This window comes from Mustela lutreola, chromosome 2 (genome assembly GCF_030435805.1).
Source record: "Mustela lutreola isolate mMusLut2 chromosome 2, mMusLut2.pri, whole genome shotgun sequence".
NCBI lineage: Eukaryota > Metazoa > Chordata > Mammalia > Carnivora > Mustelidae > Mustela > Mustela lutreola.
The window spans coordinates 217,253,837-217,272,431 of NC_081291.1; the positions used below are offsets into that span (position 1 = coordinate 217,253,837).

At 38.2% G+C, this 18,595-nt stretch overlaps 1 protein-coding gene across 1 annotated transcript in view; it reads left to right on the forward strand.

The window, feature by feature from the left end:
• The window catches only part of TTC3 (tetratricopeptide repeat domain 3), a 135,865-nt gene that overhangs the window by 22,393 nt on the left and 94,877 nt on the right, over positions 1 to 18,595 (forward strand). Inside the window, exon 11 of the mRNA XM_059164710.1 lies at positions 9,481 to 9,535. Coding sequence (XP_059020693.1) covers positions 9,481 to 9,535 — 55 coding nt within the window. The remainder of the gene's footprint in view (positions 1 to 9,480; positions 9,536 to 18,595) is intronic.

The window sequence follows — 18,595 nt, forward strand, 5'->3', positions numbered from 1 at the left end:
TTTATTAATTAATTCTTAGTTTCTTATGTTGCATTGAGTTTTTATTAGTTGAAAGAGATTGTTAACACTGCACCATGATTTTGTTGTCCCTCAGTTTAAAATTTTTAGGATATAAATTACAAGTATTAATAGAGAGCAATGTATGCTGTTACATTTAATTATGTCTTGCCTTACTGTAAGAAGGGCTTAGAGTGGCTTCAGGGATAAATCTGCTTGGTAGAAAAATATTAAAAACACAACAAAACAAACTAAAAACCAGTTTAGAGCTGGGGATCCTCAAAATAAAGCTATATAGGGATAAGGTCCTACACAGTTAATAGTTATAATTCATACTTGTATTTGACCTTTCTGTTGCTTAAAATAAAAGGAGAAAACCTGACAAGTTACATGATTCTCACTGTCCATGAAAAAAAGGACAGAAGTTGCTCAGGTGAAGCAGTTTTCCTGATGTTTAGTTCTGGAAGAAATTCCTTGTATGACTTACAAGTAACATGAAGTGATTGATGGAGTAGAGAAGAACCTCAGCAGCATTCCTGTTCAAAGCAGAAAACTCCCTGAATGTGCAGTTTTGGGTTTCACAAATAAATTTTTCTGTGGAGTTTTCTCATGAAAGCAGAGAGTCTGAAACTAGTGGTTTTTAGTTGAAGTACTTATGGTTGGGATGCGGGAGGGTGGGAGTGGGGAAGAGAGTATATTCCAAGTATGTAGCTTTTAAAAATAACATTTGTTTTTCTTTTATTGTAAACAGAACACATTCTCATGGTAGAAAATTTGGAAAATACAAGAGTTTAAAAAGAAGAAAATAAAAATCACCAGTAATCCAACCACCTCGGAGAATACCGCTGTATTAACGTTATGCAGCTTTTAGATGGCTTAAGCCGTGGATAAAGCGAGGCTATCTAGACTAGAGGAATGGATGGGCTGGACACAGTCTTCCATCAATACCACTGTCCTCAACTGGTTCTGACAAGAAATGAGCTGCAAATGTCCTTAGGTTATTGTATCTGGCTAGGTCCAGAATTGCAGATTTCCTATGCTGTTTGATGGTGAATCTGTGCTTTCAAGATGCATAGGTTGGCAACTTGGCTAGCCTCTTGTGAAAATCGAAACCTTGATTGGGCAAAAGGTCATCCACTCTGCGTAGGGGAGCTCCCAGAGCGGAGAGGCAAGCCAGGGGGTTTCTGCCCTCTTTCATGAGTGTTGAATGCTAGACACTCGAGGAAGATCCTCTTAAAACTGCGCTGCAAAGGAGGTGCATCAAAGTAGAATTACAGAAGCCAGGTAGCCTGGTGAGGCAAAGGTCAAGAGCAGGGTTGTGCATCAATCCTTGTACCTCCTTCCTGAGAGTCTATCTAGCTTGTGGTTCAGCACCATTGAAGTTTTCACTAGATGCAGGTTAGCAACATTTCCTTCTCAGGCAATCACCGATATGTATTAGATGTCAATGTCGGAAACATTGTGCCACACAATTTTCTTGGTGTTTCCCACCTTCTCACATGTTGTTTATATGCCTTACTCAGTAATGTAGGGATAATGTTTTCTGAGTTTACAGTACATCTCACTCCTAGTGGAGTGAGTAGATAATGTGACTTCAGAAAGGAACACATTGCCAGGGATTCACTCGTGCCATTGAAACAGAAGGACCCATGCCCTTTAGCTGAGTTACCATGTTGGGATGTATTGAAGCTCTCACATCTGAGGTTTGGTAGATCTGTCATGGGAATCTGGCTGAGCAGCTATGGGACACCTGGGAGTAAAGCATCCAACCTCCCTGGCACTGTTCTGAGCACTTTATGCATACAGGCTCAAAAAACCCTCAACAACCCTGTGAAGTGGGTGCTGCTATCTCTTTAGAGATGAGGAAACAGAAATGGGAGGTCAAGCAAAGTATCCACAGAAACTAGGTGGGTGTGATGGAGCCAGGCAGCCTGGATGCAGAGTTTCTGCTCTTAATCCCTATGGAAAGGGGTTGGTAGAATCAAAGGGCAATGTGAAAGCTGAAAAAAAAACTTAAATGGTTCAAATAGTCGATAAACATGAGTATCCTTATAGGACATGCAGATTACAAACTTTGAGTCTCTCTTTCATGTCCATTAGATTGGCAAAAATTTTAAAAACCTCATAATACCAAGTGTTTGAGAGGATGTGGAACAAAAGAAACTTGCATACTCGGCTGGAGACAGTGTAAATTGGTGCAATCACTTTGGACAGCAATTTGGCAAGGTGAAGATGTGCATACTCTGCAGCCCACTTCTAGGCTCCTATCCTCCAAACTCAAATGTGTACCTGAGAAGATACGTACAAGCCTTCACAATAGCATTGTTTGTAAAAGTAAAATGGAAACAACTTAAATGTCCATCTGTGGGAGAATGGATAAATAAATGATGGTATATTCATACAATGGAATTTTATGCAGCAGTTAAAATGACAATGTTGAGTGAAAAAGCAAGTTGCAGAATGATTTGTATGATGCGATTTATATAATGTCAAACTATGCGAAGTGACAAACACATAGTTATGTATTAAAAATGTTTTATAAATGCATGGGCATGTTGAACACCAGTGGAGTGGCTGTCTCTGGGGAGGGAAAGAAGGAAAAGGATTGGTGATGAGAAAGTGGTACACAGTGCTTGTCGACTCTAACAGTTCTGTCAGAAGATCTGAAGTGAATATGGCAAAATGTTAAGATCTTGCTAAGCTGGTACAAGAGTGTTGACTATTTTAATGTTATTCTCTGTACTTTTATGTATACTTGAAATATGTGATGAAAAGTTATAATAGTAAAATTAAAAATGCACATAAGATAAAAAAAAAAAACTGTTCACTAAAATAGCAAGGATAAAATAAGGGAAAGTGATCTCGAAAGAAGAGAAATGTAAGTGTTTTAAGACTAATGGTGGGGAGCCCCAGGTGAGATATGTGTGGGGAAAGTGCTTCATTAAGAAATGGTCAAAGTGCTGGTGGTGGCTTTAATGCCAGGTAGTCACAGTTCGTACCACCTTTGGATGAATGTGGGTGAGCCCAAGAGCCCATCTGAACTACCGTTCATCATACGTGTGCACCTCCAGGTCTGCAAATGTTGCACTTGGGAAATCTGTGGAATGGGGCCGGCGGGTCGGGTTGGGGCGCTGTGTGGAAATATGCTACTTTCTGCCACAGCTTCTGCTGAGTCCTTCAGGCTCAGGACTGTGTGCACTGTATCCCAAATGCCCATCATGGCTGCGATGTCCTTTTATTCAGGTTTTCCAGAAGTTCACTTTACAATTTGGCAGTTATATATAGGGAACTTTAGAATGATAGTTTTAATCGAAGTAATCATATTTTTAAAGGAGAATCTAAAAAAAGTAATTAGGTATATCCATGGCTTCTGTAGTTACAGTACTTATGTGAGGTGTATCATCAGGCTGTGCCTCTTTACTGTTTTATTCTTTTTTTCTGGTATTCCTATGTGGAAATTTGAATTCTTTGATGGGATGTGATAAACTGTGTAAGGGGAAATGTAATTGGAAAAAGGGAAGGCTGAGCCTTGGATTTTTTTAAATTTACTTTGGAAAATTATGGAATTTTAAACTTGGCATTTACTTTGACCTTCAGTGTTTAACTACCTACCATATTCCCTTCTATTAGATCCAACTTATGATTAATAGCAGGCAGATAGCCTTTAAATGACTTCTGGTTTTTGGTTTTGTTTTGTGTTTTTCTGAATTTCTCTGAGGCCAGAGGTATAAATCAAATCAATGTTATGTTCCTCTGAGAATTTAAAAAACTCTAGTGTGGGGGTGCCTGGCTGACTCAGTCAGGAGAGAATGTGTGATTCTTGATCTTGGGGTCATGAGTTGAGCCCCAGGTTGGGCGTGGAACATACTTAAGAAGAAAATCCTAGAGCATGGGGGGAGCTTTGGTGTGTTTTATGTATTTCCATAATATCTTATGCGTATATAAGCACTTAGTATGTTGGACCAAATGAAGTTGCCATTTTTATAATCCAGAATGTAGGCAGTTTTGTTTGATTCAGTGTGATGTGCATATATATGTATGGGGGTGTGTGTGTATTTTTTTTTTTAACATGGGTGGGAGCATACTATACATACTGTTGTACTTCTTGCCTTTTTTTTTTTTTAATACTTAAATCTCAGAGCTTGTTGTGTATTAGTGTATATAGAGATACACCCTTATTTATGTTCATGGCTCCATAGTCTTCTACTCAGTGGATTACTGCTGCTTTGGTTAGTTTATATTAGAATATAAATTACTTAGTTTTAAAAAATTATAGCTTTGTAATGATTATCCTTTTAGTTGTGTTCTGCATTCAGGTGTGAGTATATCCTGATAAATTCCTGATTTCTTTTACTTGGATGAAAGAGCTTATGTAATTTTTTAAAAAAGATTTTATTTTAAAAATTTATTTGATAGAGAGCACAAGTAGGCAGAGAGGCAGGCAGAGGGAGAGGAGAAGCAGCTTCCCTGCTGATCAGGAATCCTGATGCAGGGCTTGATCCCAGGACCCTAGGATCATCACCTGAGCTGAAGGCAGATGCTTAACTGCCCAGGTGCCCAGAGCTATGTAACCTTAATTCCAGACATTAACTTTTGATTTAAATGTTTGTATTTATTCAGTCGGTGGTTATCACTCACTGCATATTTGGCAGTAACCATCTGAATTCTGCTTTTGTTGCTTCATTGTAAGATCTAGGAATTTGGGGAGTAACATCATTATTTCTTTGTTGGTCTTAGGCCCTAGAAGTGATGATTTATAGTAGGGAAGAAAGAAAGTTATAATCCTTTTATGACTTGTGAAGTTCATACATATATTCTAGTTTGAGAGAGTTAATAAATAGCATCTTCTTTTCTTCTGAAGTCCAGATTCAGTTAAGAAATAGACACGGAAGACGAGGCTCATGGTGATTCAGTCTTCCCTCCAGTGCTAACACAGTTTTTGGAGAGTAGGGCCTTACCAAAGAGTCTGAGGCCAAATGACTTCTTGTTCACCCATGGTCACAGACAGAACTGGCAACGGGGACCTTTGTGAACTTTAAGCTTGGAGGAAAAGGGAATCTGGTATAATGATAGTGTTCAGTATAAGATTCCAAAGAGAGAAAAAAAGAGGTTTAGCCACGTAAGATTAGTGCCCCTCCCCAGCATTATTTATCCTCAGGAAAAGTTAGTGAGGGGTGGGGAAGGAGAGAGCTCAAAAGTGATTAACCTAGCAAATCCACATGGAAGCTAGAGGAGGGAGAAATACGTATTTGCTCCCAATGTGTTTTAGGGCAAAATGTGCCATATTGTATATGAAGGTGAGAGGGCTGGAGAAGTAACATTTCCCCATGTAATATGTATTCTGTTGGAGCATCTAGTCTAGAATATTCTTTCTTAATCCTCTGTTCAGTACTCTTGCCATTTTGTCAGATGGTCTTCAGGAGTAAGTAACCATTTGCAACTCTTAAGATTTTTTTTTTTTTTTTTTTTTTTTAAGATTTTATTTATTATTTATTTGACAGAGAGAGAGATCACAAGTAGATGGAGAGGCAGGCAGAGAGAGCGAGAGAGAGAGAGGGAAGCAGGCTCCCCGCTGAGCAGAGAGCCCGATGCGGGACTCGATCCCAGGACCCTGAGATCATGACCTGAGCCGAAGGCAGCGGCTTAACCCACTGAGCCACCCAGGCGCCCTGCAACTCTTGAGTCTTCCTGTTTTCATAGATGTATCGTGTAGATGTATTGCCCTTGCTAAAGTCATACCAGCTTTCAAGTCTGTACACCTCAGCTACACTAGGTTGGATGAGCAATCACACCATGTAATTTATTATGCCTACTTTGTTTTAGTAGGAAGATGTGGTCATATGCGAGTAAATGTGAAAGTACGTTATAATTTATAGATATTTCTATATATATACACACACACACTAATATATTTATAATGTCTGTGATTGTAACAACATAGTACTGTGGTTATAGTATTTATTAATTATAATAACAGTAACATTCAACATTGATTTAGTAAGCATGATTGGTGTTCTGCTTCTAGCCATGTCAAAAATGAGCAAAACCAGACATAGTTCTGTATTCTAGACAGTGGGCCAGCACTGGGAGGGCGGATATTGTACTAATGAAATTAATAGTGTGTCGGATGGCCTGAATACAGAGGAGGGGAGTGGTGGTCAGGGACTAGACCAAGGAAGGTCTTTTAGGCTACATAACTGTGGCCTTGAAGAGCATCGATAAATAAAGGATTTTAAATTGAGGTGAGATGCCATGATTAGGACCTTAGAAAGATTAATCTGGTTGTAGTGAGGAGAATGGGTTTGGAGAGGATGCAGCATGAATTGGGTTAGGACACTGTTGCAGTACTCTAGGCCAGAGGTGATGGTAGCTTAGTGGAGTAATGGTAGCAGAAATGGAGGAGAGGAAGGATTTGAGATGTTTTGGAGGCAAAATGAGCAGAGATTGCTTATGGTTTGGTGTTTGGAACTATTATGAACTTTTGCCTTCAGCTGCTTCATGGATTATAGGCTTACTCCCTAATACTGGGATCAGTGGAAGAGATACATTTGTAGGAAGTACAACTTGACTTCACTCCTGGACATCCTGCAGGATCCCAGGATGAAGGATTGAAGGATCCCAGTTGTAGTGTCACATCGGCAATGAATTATGTGGATCTGGACTCCAAGGAGGTATTTGGTCAAGAGATGGAGACTTGGAATAGTTAACCTAGATGATTTGAAGTTGCAGATGTGGATGAGATTGCTTGGGGAGGTGGGTCTCAACTTTTACTGCTCCCTGGAATCAACCTGGGAAGAAATAATCCCAACCCAGAGATTTTGATTTAATTAATTGGTCACTGGGCTTCTAGCAGGCCCCCGCCCCCCATGGTACTCATGTGTAGCCAAGGTTGAGACCCACTGGTGTAGAGCAAGGATGAGCTGAAAACTGGGACTTAGCCTTGAGGGACACTAGTAGTGGCCAATTAAGGGAAGATGAACCAGTGTGGGAGAGGTAGCCAGAGAGGTAAGAGGAAAATCGGAAGTGTGACATCATGGAAGGAAGAAAAGGAGTGACCGGTAGTGCGTGTTGTTGCTGAGAAGCCAAATGGAATTTAGATTGAGCAATATGGACATTTTTTAGTTGCCATAGGGGGAGCTGTGTGTGGGAAGCTTGTAGATCCTGGGTTGGAGTGGGTTGAGATGAAAGGAAATGGAAATAGTATAGGCAGTTGTTGAAAGCATTTGCAGAGGGAAGCAGTGGAGAGATGAGGTGTGCCATTGTATTAGGATGTGATTTTCATTGCCAGTAACAGAAAACCCTATTTAAATGGCGAAGAAAACCTCATTAAAGAATGCAGAAGGTGGCTCTAAGGTTGTATATTTAGTGCCTCAACAATGTTATTATCAAAGACATAGGATTTTTCTAGTCTGTGTGACTTGGACTCGACAGTGTGCCTCCTCTTAATATGTAATTCACATATTAAGCTGGACGTTACCGTCTCCAGCAGAAGAATCACTCTTAAAATCTTCAGAAAAAATTACACATACTGCAAAGTGTATAATTCATAAGAATATAGGTTGAATTTTCAGAGTCCTTACATGAGTAATTGATACCTACATCACAACTCTAGTACCTCTGAAATTCCTCCTCCTAATCTACCTACCTTCTTCCCCAGGTTAACTGTTACCCCATTTTCCAACGCAGTGGGTTAGTTTTGCCTGTTTTTGTGCAATGTAAATAGTCATGGTATGTGCTCTTTTATGTTTGGCATTCAGCATTGTTTTTCAAGATCCATATTGTTGCATGGAGTTGTACAGTGTTCATCTATTGCATGAATATACCACATTTTATCCATTCTAATGTTGATGGACATTTGGGTAGTTGCTAGTATTTGGCTTTTACAGATAGTATCATTGTGAACATATGTATTCATTTCTGTTGAGAATCTAATTAAGGAGTAGAGTTGCTGGGACAAGGGTATGCGTCTATTAAGCTTTCATATATAATTTCCTATATGGTTGTATCGTTTTGCACTCCTGCCAGCAGTATATGAGAGTTTTGGTTCCACGTCCTTACTAACACTTATTATTTTTGTCATTTCATCTAGACATTCTGATGGGTATGTAGTGATACAGTGCTATGATTTTAATTTGCATTTCCTTAAGTCAGTTAAGGTTATTTAAGTTGAGCATCTTTTCATATGCTGCTTGACCGCTTGGATATTCTCTTTTGTGAAGTACCTGTTTGGATCTTTTGCTGTTTTTGTTTGTTTGTTTGTTTTGTTTTTGTTTTTCTTTTGAGTCAATGTCTTATTCTTTAGGTTTTTTAAAAAAACGTTTTGGATTTGAATCATTGGTCAAATATATGCATTACAAATAGCTTTTCACACTCCGTGGCTTGCCTTTTCACTTTTTTTTTTTTTTTTTAAACAAATTGGTGATGCTAACTTGAACATAGTGCTGTTTATCAGTTCTTTTCCTTTATAATAAGCACTTTTTGGCTTCTGTTTAATAGTCTCTGGCTTTTCTAACATCAGCTAAATGTTCTGTGTTTCTTTTAAAAGCTTGATTATTTAACTTTGCAGTTAGGTAGGTTCAAGATGGGTATGAATGTCTAATTGACTCATCACTCTTTCTTAAGAATATGTTTTCTTGATGCACTGCAGTGGTCATTTTTGTCATCTAGATAAGGTGACTGTATGCATCTGTTTCTGATTTGTTTATCCTAATCTGTTGGTCAGGTCATCTGTCTTTAGATAGACTTTTTTTTTTTTTTTTAAACTATATACAGTCTTTTAGTAGGTACTGCTGTCTGGTAGTATAAGTTACCTAGTTTTGTTCTTCCCTGTAAATCTTTTCTTAAGAATGATGAGTCCTCTAAACTCTCATTGGGCACTCTCAGCACTGGGCATATGACTACCCCCAAACCAGGCAGTAGAAAGGGGAGTGAGATTGCCGTGATTGGCTTAAACTTATTAAAATTAATCATCCTCATTTTACATATGGGAAAGCAGGCCAGAGCATTAATAAGTTCCCAAACAGTCCTGAGGAGAGTTAGTGGTTGTATTGAACTTACCTCCCTTCTGTGTTTCAGCTTTTATGCTCTGTCCACAGTGGTTTAGCTGATGTGTAAAAGATCTGGGAGGTATCTTTTAGGAGATCAGAAGTCTTGCAGACATGCAAAAGTAGTGCTGAAAAACTATGTAGATAATAACAAGTTAGACACAGATAAGATGTAGATATGTGTAGGAAATATTCCAGAAATACGAAAAGTAGTTATTCCTGGGTAGTTGTGATTGTGACACTGGGTGACTTTTTCCTTTTATTTTACTTTTCTGTATTTTCCAAATTTCCTATAATGGACATATATGGATTTTTAAAAATTAAGAAATTATTTTTAACTAGGTTTTTTCTAGAAAATTCAAGAAGTACAAATAGATACACAATTTATAGTGCCTTTATGAAATAAATAAAAGTGAATATTTCTTGTTTTTCTTTTTAGAAATGCACTTGGTGATGGAAAGAGAGCTATTATCCTGAAGAGCAATTGGACAAAGGTAGGTTGCTTTTATCTTTACATTGGGCAGGTAATGCCGTATAACTTTTGAAAAATCTGTGTACAGGATGTAAATTTATATGTAGAAATGCTGGATAAAATTATATCAAGCTCAAGAATGTGAGAGGGGAATCTTCAGTTCCATAATCAGAAAGGAGACTTAACACAGCAGTGAGAGGCTGTGTGTGTCTGAGCCAGACAAGTAGCACGTAGAAATGTTGAGAAGCTGGAGGGTACCTTAATGACTGAGATGTCCGCATCTGCACATTCTGGATGGAGTAAAGACTTCACAATGAAAAATGAAACTTAAAACTTAGGAGAAGAATCATAGGAGACTGCTTTTAAAACCTTGAGGTGGGAAAGGATTTATTAAATAACACAAAGTGCACAAATCAGTATTGGGGGTTTCATAAATTTGACTGTATTAAACTGAAAAACTTCAGTATGTCAAAAGACACCATGAATGAAATCATAAGCCTGGAAGGAGATAATTTGTCCTAACTATGCAAAGAGCTATAATAAATAAACTCAGTAGAAAATGGTCTAGTACATAAACATGCATTTCACAGAGGAGAAATCATGAATGGGTAGTAGAAATAACCTATGTTCTATTTTCTAGCACTTAAAATTGTAGTTAGAAAACCAAAACCAAGATAGCAGAATAGAGAGCTTCCAAACATATCTACTTGTACGTAAGCAAGTAAGTAAAACAATGTGATACTGTTTAGGTCCTTTAGTTCGGCAAAGGTTAAAGAGACTAGTAGTCCCAAGTGTTGGTGAATATATCTACCAACAGGAACCTTCCATAAACCAGTGGATGAGAATTGGTTGCAGCCAACTTGGAGAGCACTATGATGTGCATACGCTGTAATTATTCTAAGTATGTGTACCCCACAACATTCTTGGAATATGTACACGTGGCAAAATATGCAAAGTGGTCATTGCAGTGTTGTTTTAATGGCATAGAAGTGCAGATACCTACCTATCCATTGATAAAGCAGGGATAGATAAGATATTTTCACTTATCAAAATTATTCTTCTGATCTGCTCTGTCCCTCTTTCTTAAACACCCATTATGTCTCTGACCTCACTCCTACCACTCTCTGCCCTGTTCACTCTTTGTTGACCTGTTGGCCTCCTCAGCTGTTCCTTATATATGCCAGGCCCACTCCCCATTTGTACTTGTTTTTCCCTCTGCCTAGAATTGAATACCTTTCCCCAGAGCATGAGCTAGCTCCCTTATTTCCTTTCATGTTTTACTGAAAGTTTTCTCAGTGGAAGCTTCTTGGCCACATTACTAAAATGCCAGGGCTACCCCTGCCTAGACAGTTGCTACCCTCTTGCCCTGCTTTACTTTTTTCCTGTTGGCATTTAACATTATTGAACATGCTGTATGTATTATTACTGTGTGTCCTCCCCTACAATGTGAGATCCATGAGGATGGATTTTTTTTTGTTTGTTGACTTGGTTCACTATTGAATCTGGACTGCCTGACAAGCTGCTTGGCACATAGCAAACATTTCCTAGTAAATATTTGTTGACTTTGTGAATGAATGAACTGAATACTAGATTGCAGTTGGAATAAGTTAACTGGTTGACCAGCATTTATAGATTTTAAAAAATAGTGTTGAATGAAAAAAAGCAGTAGAAGCATAATATAGGCCCGAAAGATACCTTTCAGACTCATGATGATGTTTCTTTCTGGGCAGTTAGAGAAGGAAGCATTAGAGAGGGTACAAAGAGGATTTTTGCCATATTTATTTCTTTTAGTAAGAAAGAATCTAAAGCAAATATAGCAAATGTTAGTGATTAATTCTAGGTGTTTGTGATATTAACCACTGTATTTTCCTAAATCACAAAAATACCCGACTTTTTTTTTTTTTTTTTAAAGTAGAGCTTCAGATAAGACACAGAAGGATACATGTTTCGGACTTCATTCCTGGCTTTACATAATTTGTTTTTAAATCAGAGTGAGTATTAATCAGAGAATTTTAGAGTCCTCCAAATTATGATTCATGTGGCCGAGTAGTGTATCAGAATCTGGGGGATTGTGAAATTCCCCAGGTGGACTCCTGCATCCAGATTTTGGAGTCTGTTTTTAAATACCTCATTCTACAGATGAAGAGATTGAGTCCCAGAGAGGTAAAGTGACTTTTGCAAGTAAGAGACATTAGTGGATTTAGAATCCAGCATTGGATGTGCTTCTGTTTGAGAGTGATCAGTTTGTGGCTGTTTTTACTAGGAGTCATTGTGCTTGGTAGAGAATCTTTGTTCATCACTGAACCTGGCATTTGTCAGGTGCTCCATAAACAAACACTTATTCTGTGGATGATAGAATTCTTTTTTTTTTTTTTTTTTAATTTTTTTTCTTTTTTTTCCCCCATTTTATTTTATTTCTTTTCAGTGTTCCAAAGTTCATTGTTTATGCACCACAGCCAGTGCTCCATGTAATACGTGCCCTCCATAATACCCACCACCAGGCTCACCCAACCCCCGACCCCTTCCCCTCTGAAACCCTGTTTGTTTCTCAGAGTCCACAGTTTCTATGGTTTGTCTCCCCCTCCCAATTTCCCCCTTCTACTGAAACTCAGAGTCTGAATTTAGTTTTCTAGAGTTACCATTGAATTTTCTGTTGTCAGTTCAGAAAAAAGGAGTACTAAAAGATTCTGAATTACATTGAGGACGATGTAGAATGTTTATTCCTGGCTTAATTTATTGAACAGAAAATTTTCACTCTCTAAACTACTTTTTTAGAGCAAATTTAGGCTCACAGCAAAATTAAGAGGAAGGTAATCTTCCATAAACCTCTACACATGCATAGCCTCCCCCATTATCAGCATCCCCCAGGTGACTGGTATAATTTGAACATTGATGAACCTACACAGACACATTATAATCACCAAGGTCCATAGTTTAAGGGTTCACTCCCCAAGTGTTATGCATTCTTTGGGTTTGGACAATGTGTAATGACATCCATTATTTTGATTTATACAGAGTGTTTCACTATCCCCCAGATCCCCTGATCTGCCTTTCCAAATCCCTGGCAACCACTGATTTTTTTACGTCTCCATTAGTTTTACGTTTTCCAGAATGTCATAGAGTTTGAATCATACAGTATGCAGTTCTCAGATAGGCTTCTCTTTCACACATTACATTTCTGCCATGTCTTTTCATTCCTTGATAATGATTTCCTTTTAGTGCTGAATAATACTTCATTGTTGGCTTGTGCCAGTTGATTTATCCATTCACTGAAGACACTTTTTTAAAAGATTTTATTTATTTATTTATTTATTTGAGAGAGAGAGAGGGCGAATGAGAGAGTAAGTAGAGGGGAGAGAAAGAAAAAGGCTTCCCGCTGAGCAGGGAGCCCAGCGTGGGGCTCGATCCTGAGATTCCTGGTTCATGACCTTAGCTAAAGGCAGACACTTAACTGAGCCACCCAGGCACCCCTACTGAAGGACATTTTTGTTGCTTTCAAGTTTGGGCCATTTTGAATAAAGCTGTTATAAATACCTACGTGCAGGGTTTTGTGTTGACATGTTTTCAACTCTTTCGGGTAATTACCAAGGATTGCTAGATTGCAGTGATTGCTGGATCATATGACAAGAATATGTTTAGTTTTAGTGTTTTTTTTTTTTTTTTTTTTTAATTTATTTGAGAGACAGAGAGAGAGGAGCAAGGGGAGGAGGGATAGAGGGAGAAGGAGAAGCAGACTCCCTGCCATGCAGGGAGCCCGATGTGGGGCTCAGTCTTGGGACCCTGGGATTATGACTTGAGCTGAAGGCAGACACCCACCCAGGTGCCCCTAGTTTTTTGTTTTGTTTAAGATTTTATTTATTAGAGATATAGAGGTAGTGAGAGAGAGAATGAGAGTCGGGAGAGGAAAAAATAGATGCCCCACTGAGCAGGGAGCATAGTGTAGGCTCAGTCCCAGGACTCTGGAATTATGACCTGAGCTGAAGGCAGATGCTTAGCTGACTGAGCCACCAGATGCCCCAAAAATATGTTTAGTTTTTTAAAGAAGTGCCAAACTTTTCCAAAGTGTCTGTACCATTTTGCATTCCCAGCAGCCACAAGTGAGAGTTCCTGCTTCTCCATATCCTCGTTGGCATTTGGACTTGTCCCTTGTGGTCATTGCAGTGTTGGTTTTAATGGCATATGTCCTGAATTTTGACCTCCCTACTAGGTGTATGGTAGTATCTTATTTTAACTTGCATTTCCCTAATGACATACGATGTGGAGCATCTTTTCATGTGCTCATTTGCCACCGAATACCTTCCTTGATGAGGTGTCTGTTAGGATCTTTTTTAATTAGTTGTTTTCTTTTTGCTGAATTTTAAGAATTTGTTTATATTTTGGGTAACAGACCTTATCAAATATGTCTGCTAAATATTTTCTTCTTGATTGCAGCTTGTCTTCTCATTTTCTTGATAGCAACTTTCAGAGAGAAGTTTTTAAAGTCCAGCTTATAAGTTATTTCTTTCATTGATCATGCCTTTGGTATGGTATCTAAAAAGTCATTACTATTTTTGCATTTTACATTTAGGTCTGTGATTCACTTTTAGTTAATTTTTGTGGAGAGTATAAGGTCTAGATTCTTTTTTCTTTCTTTCTTCCTTTTTTTTTTTTGCATGTAGAAGCCCCAGCATCACTGTTGCAAAGGCTCTATTTACTTCATTTTATTACTTTTGTTATCTTCATCAAAGATCTGTTGACTATATTTATGTGGGTTCATTCATTTTATTTAAATACACATGTTTTATGATAATTGCAGAAATATTTGTATAGATGAAAAATACAAATCCTAGCAAGTATTAAAAAAATGTAACTGTACCAAGGTAATTTTTTCATTTTCTTTTATTGGAAAGAAGTGCTCGTTAAAAGGTAGCTTAAACTTCAGAAGCAAAGGTGAACTGTGCAAGGTGCATTCTGTACTTCTACTTCAGAGTAACTATGAGCCCATGTCTGTTTAATCATGCCTCTAGGACATAAACATATATAACAAGGTTCTCTGTAGATTCTCTGAGGGTGGGCCATTGTTCTGCCTTCTTTCCAGATAGAGAAGACTGGTACAATGACATCTGCCCTGCGTGTGCTTTCAGGCCTGAGAGAGGATGTCATCGTATCCCATACAGGGGGAATTTTTATGGTATTGTCCATAGGCATTTGTTGACATTTCTCTCTGCATTGCCTTTTGATATTGTTATGTAGCATACAAACCGGTAGCCTCACAGATGTCCATAAGAACCTTTAATATTGAGGGGTATATTAAGACTTTTGTTTGTGAATGACAAAACCTAACTCAGATTTGGCCTAAGTAGTTGGCTCATGTAATTGAAAAGTCTAGGCATTACCTTCAGGCATGGCTGGATCCAGGTTTATACACATTTTTCTTCCCATTTCTCAGTTTTTCTTTCCTGTTTATTAGCTTTATTTTCAGTCTCTTTTCTCCCTTTTCATTTAGTGTTTCTTTTTAGGTGGGTTCTGTTGCTGTATTGAGTTCACTGATGTTTTTTCTTCTACAATGTCTAATCTTCCCCAATTTCATCTGATGTATTTTTTCACCTTAAATGCTATAACTTCCGTCTTTAGAATGTCAGTTTGAGTGTTCTTTATGTGTTTCATATCTTAATATGTTCAGTTTTTTTTTACTTCTTGAAGATGTGGAATATGTTTATAGTAACCGTTCTAATGTTCCTGTCTACTAATTATTTGTGTGTGTGTGTGTGTGTGTGTGTGCGTATTATCTATTTATTTATTAACATTTAATGTATTATTTGTCCTGGGGTACAGGTCTATGCATCATCAGGCTTACACATTTCACAGCACTAACCATAGCACATACCCTCCCCAGTGTCCATAACCTAGCCACCCTATCCTTTACCCCCCAAACCCCAGCAACCCTTAGTTTGTTTCATGAGATTAAGAGTCTCTTACAGTTTTTCTCCCTCCCGATCCCATCTTGTTTCATTTTTTTTCCTTCCCTACACCCACAAACTCCACCCTGCCTCTCAAATTCCTCATATCAGAGAGATCATATGATAATTGTCTTTCTCTGATTGACTTATTTCACTCAGTATAATACCATTAGTTCCATCCATGTTGTCATAAAGGGCAAGATTTTGTTCTTTTGATGGCTGAGTAGTATTCCATTGTGTGTATGTGTGTGTGTATGTGTGTGTGTGTGTGTGTGTATACACACATACATACATACATACACACCATATCTTCTTTATCCATTCATCTGTTGTTGGACATCTAGCTTCTTTCCATAGTTTGGCTATTGTGGACATTGCTGCTATAAACATTGAGGTGCATGTGCCCCTTCGGATCACTACATTGGTATCTTTAGTGTAAATATCCAGTAGTGTGATTGCTGGGTCATAGGGTAGCTCTATTTTCAACTTTTTGAGGAACCTCCATACTGTTCTCCAGAGTGGCTGTACCAACTGGTATTCCCACCAACAGTGTGGGAGGCTTCCCCTTTCTCCACATCCTTGCCAACATGTCATTTCCTGGCTTGTTAATTTTAGCCATTCTGACTGGTGTGAGGTGGTATCTCATTGTGGTTTTGATTTGTATTTCCCTGATGCCGAGTGATGTAGAGCACTTTTTCATGTGTCTGTTGGCCATCTGAATGTCTGCAGAAATGTCTATTCATGTCTTCTGCCCATTTCTTGATTGGATTATTTGTTCTTTGGGTGTTGAGTTTGATAAGTTCCTTATAGATTTTGGATACTAGTCCTTTATCTAGTATGTCATTTGTGAATATCTTCTCCCACTGTGTCAGTTGTCTTTTGGTTTTGTTGACTATTTTTTCCTTTGCTGTGCAGAAGCTTTTGATCTTGATGAAATCCCAATAGTTCATTTTTGCCCTTGCTTCCCTTGCTTTTGGCAATGTTTCTAGGAAGTTGCTGCGGCTGAGGTGGAAGAGATTGCTGCCTGTGTTCTCCTCAAGGATTTTGATGGATTCCTGTCTCACATTGAGGTCTTTCATCCATTTTGAATGTATTCTTTGTGTGGTGTAAGGAAATGGTCCAGTTCCATCCTTTTGCATGTGGCTGTCCAGTTTTCCCAACACCACTTGTTGAAGAGGCTGTCTTTTTTCCATTTTTTGTCAAAGATTAGTTGACCATAGAGTTGAGGGTCTATTTCTGGGCTCTCTATTCTGTTCCATTGATCTATGTGTCTGTTTTTGTGCCGGTACCTTACTGTCTTTATGATGACAGCTTTGTAATAGAGCTTAAAGTCTGGAATTGTGATGCCACCAACTTTGGCTTTCTATTTCAACATTCCTCTGGCTATTTGGGGTCTTTTCTAGTTCCATATAAATTTTAGGATTATTTGTTCCATTTCTTGGAAAAAAATTGATGGTATCTTGATAGGGATTGTGTTAAATGTGTAGATTGCTTTAGGTAGCATAGACATTTTCATAATATTTGTTCTTCCAGTCCATGAGCATGGAAGGTTTTTCCATTTCTTTGTGTCTTCCTCAATTTCTTTCATGAGTACTTTATGGTTTTCTGAGTACAGAGTCTTTGCTTCTTTGGTTAGGTTTATCCCTATGGTTTTGGGTAGAGTTGTAAATAGGATTGACTCCTTAATTTCTCTTTCTTCTGTCTTGCTGTTGGTGTATAGAAATGCAGCTGATTTCTGTGCATTGATTTTATATCTTGACACTTTACTGAATTCCTGTATGAGTTCCGGCAGTTTTGGAGTGGAGTCTCTTGGGTTTTCCACGTGAAGTGTATCATATTGGCAAAGAGTGAGAGTTTGACTTCTTTGCTGATTCAGATGCCTTTAATTTCTTTTTGTTGTCTGATTGCTGAGGCTAGGACTTCTAGTACTGTGTTGAATAGCAGTGGTGATAGTGACATCCCTGCCATGTTCCTGACCTTAGGGGAAAAGCTTTCTGTTTTTCCCATTGAGAATGATATTTGATGTGGGTTTTTCATAGATGGTTTTGATGATATTGAGGTATGTACCCTCTATGCCTACACCGTGAAGAGTTTTGATCAAGAAAGGATGCTGTACTTTGTCAAATGCTTTTTCAGCATCTGTTGAGAGGATCATATGGTTCTTGTTCTTTCTTTTATTAATGTAGTGTATTACATTGATTGATTTGCAGATGTTGAACTAACCTTGAAGCCCAGGAATAAATCCCACTTGGTCATGGTGAATAATCCTTTTAATGTACTGCTGGATCCTGTTGGCTAAACTTTGGTGAGAGTTTTCACATCTGTGTTCATCAAGGATATGGTCTCTAATTCTCCTTTTTGATGGGGCCTTTGTCTGGTTTTGGGATCAAGGTAATGCTGGCCTCATAAATGAGTTTAGAAGTTTTCCTTCCATTTCTTTCTTTCTTTTTTTTTTTTTTTTGAAGCAGTTTCAGGAGAACTGGTATTAATTCTTCTTTAAATGCTTAGTAGAATTCCCCTGGGAAGTCGTCTGGCCCTGGGCTCTTGTTTTTTGGGAGATTTTTGATGACTGTTTCAGTCTTCTTACTGGTTATGGGTCTATTCAGGTGTTCTGTTTCTTCCTGGTTCAGTTGTGGTAGGTTATATGTCTCCAGGAATGCATCCATTTTTTCCAGATTGTCAAATCTGTTAGCATATATTTGCTCATAATATGTTCTTATAATTGTTTGTATTTCTTTGATGTTGGTTGTGATCTCTCCTCTTTCATTCATGATTTTATTAATTTGGGTCCTTCCTCTTTTCTTTTTGATAATTCTGGCCAGGGGTTTATCAATCTTACTAGTTCTTTCAAAGAACCAGCTCCTAGTTTCATTGATCTGTTCTGCTGTTCTTTTGGTTTCTGTTTCATTGATTTCTGCTCTGATCTTTTATGATTTCTCTTCTGCTGGGTTTAGGCTTTCTTTGCTGTTCTTTCTCCAGGTCCTTTAGGTATAGGCTTAGGTTGTATACTTGAGACCTTTCTTGTTTCTTGAGAAAGGCTTGTATTGCTATATATTTTCCTCTCAGGACTGCCTTTGCTGTGTCCCAAAGATTTTGAACAGTTGTGTTTTCACTTTCATTTGTTTTCCTGAATTTTTTCAATT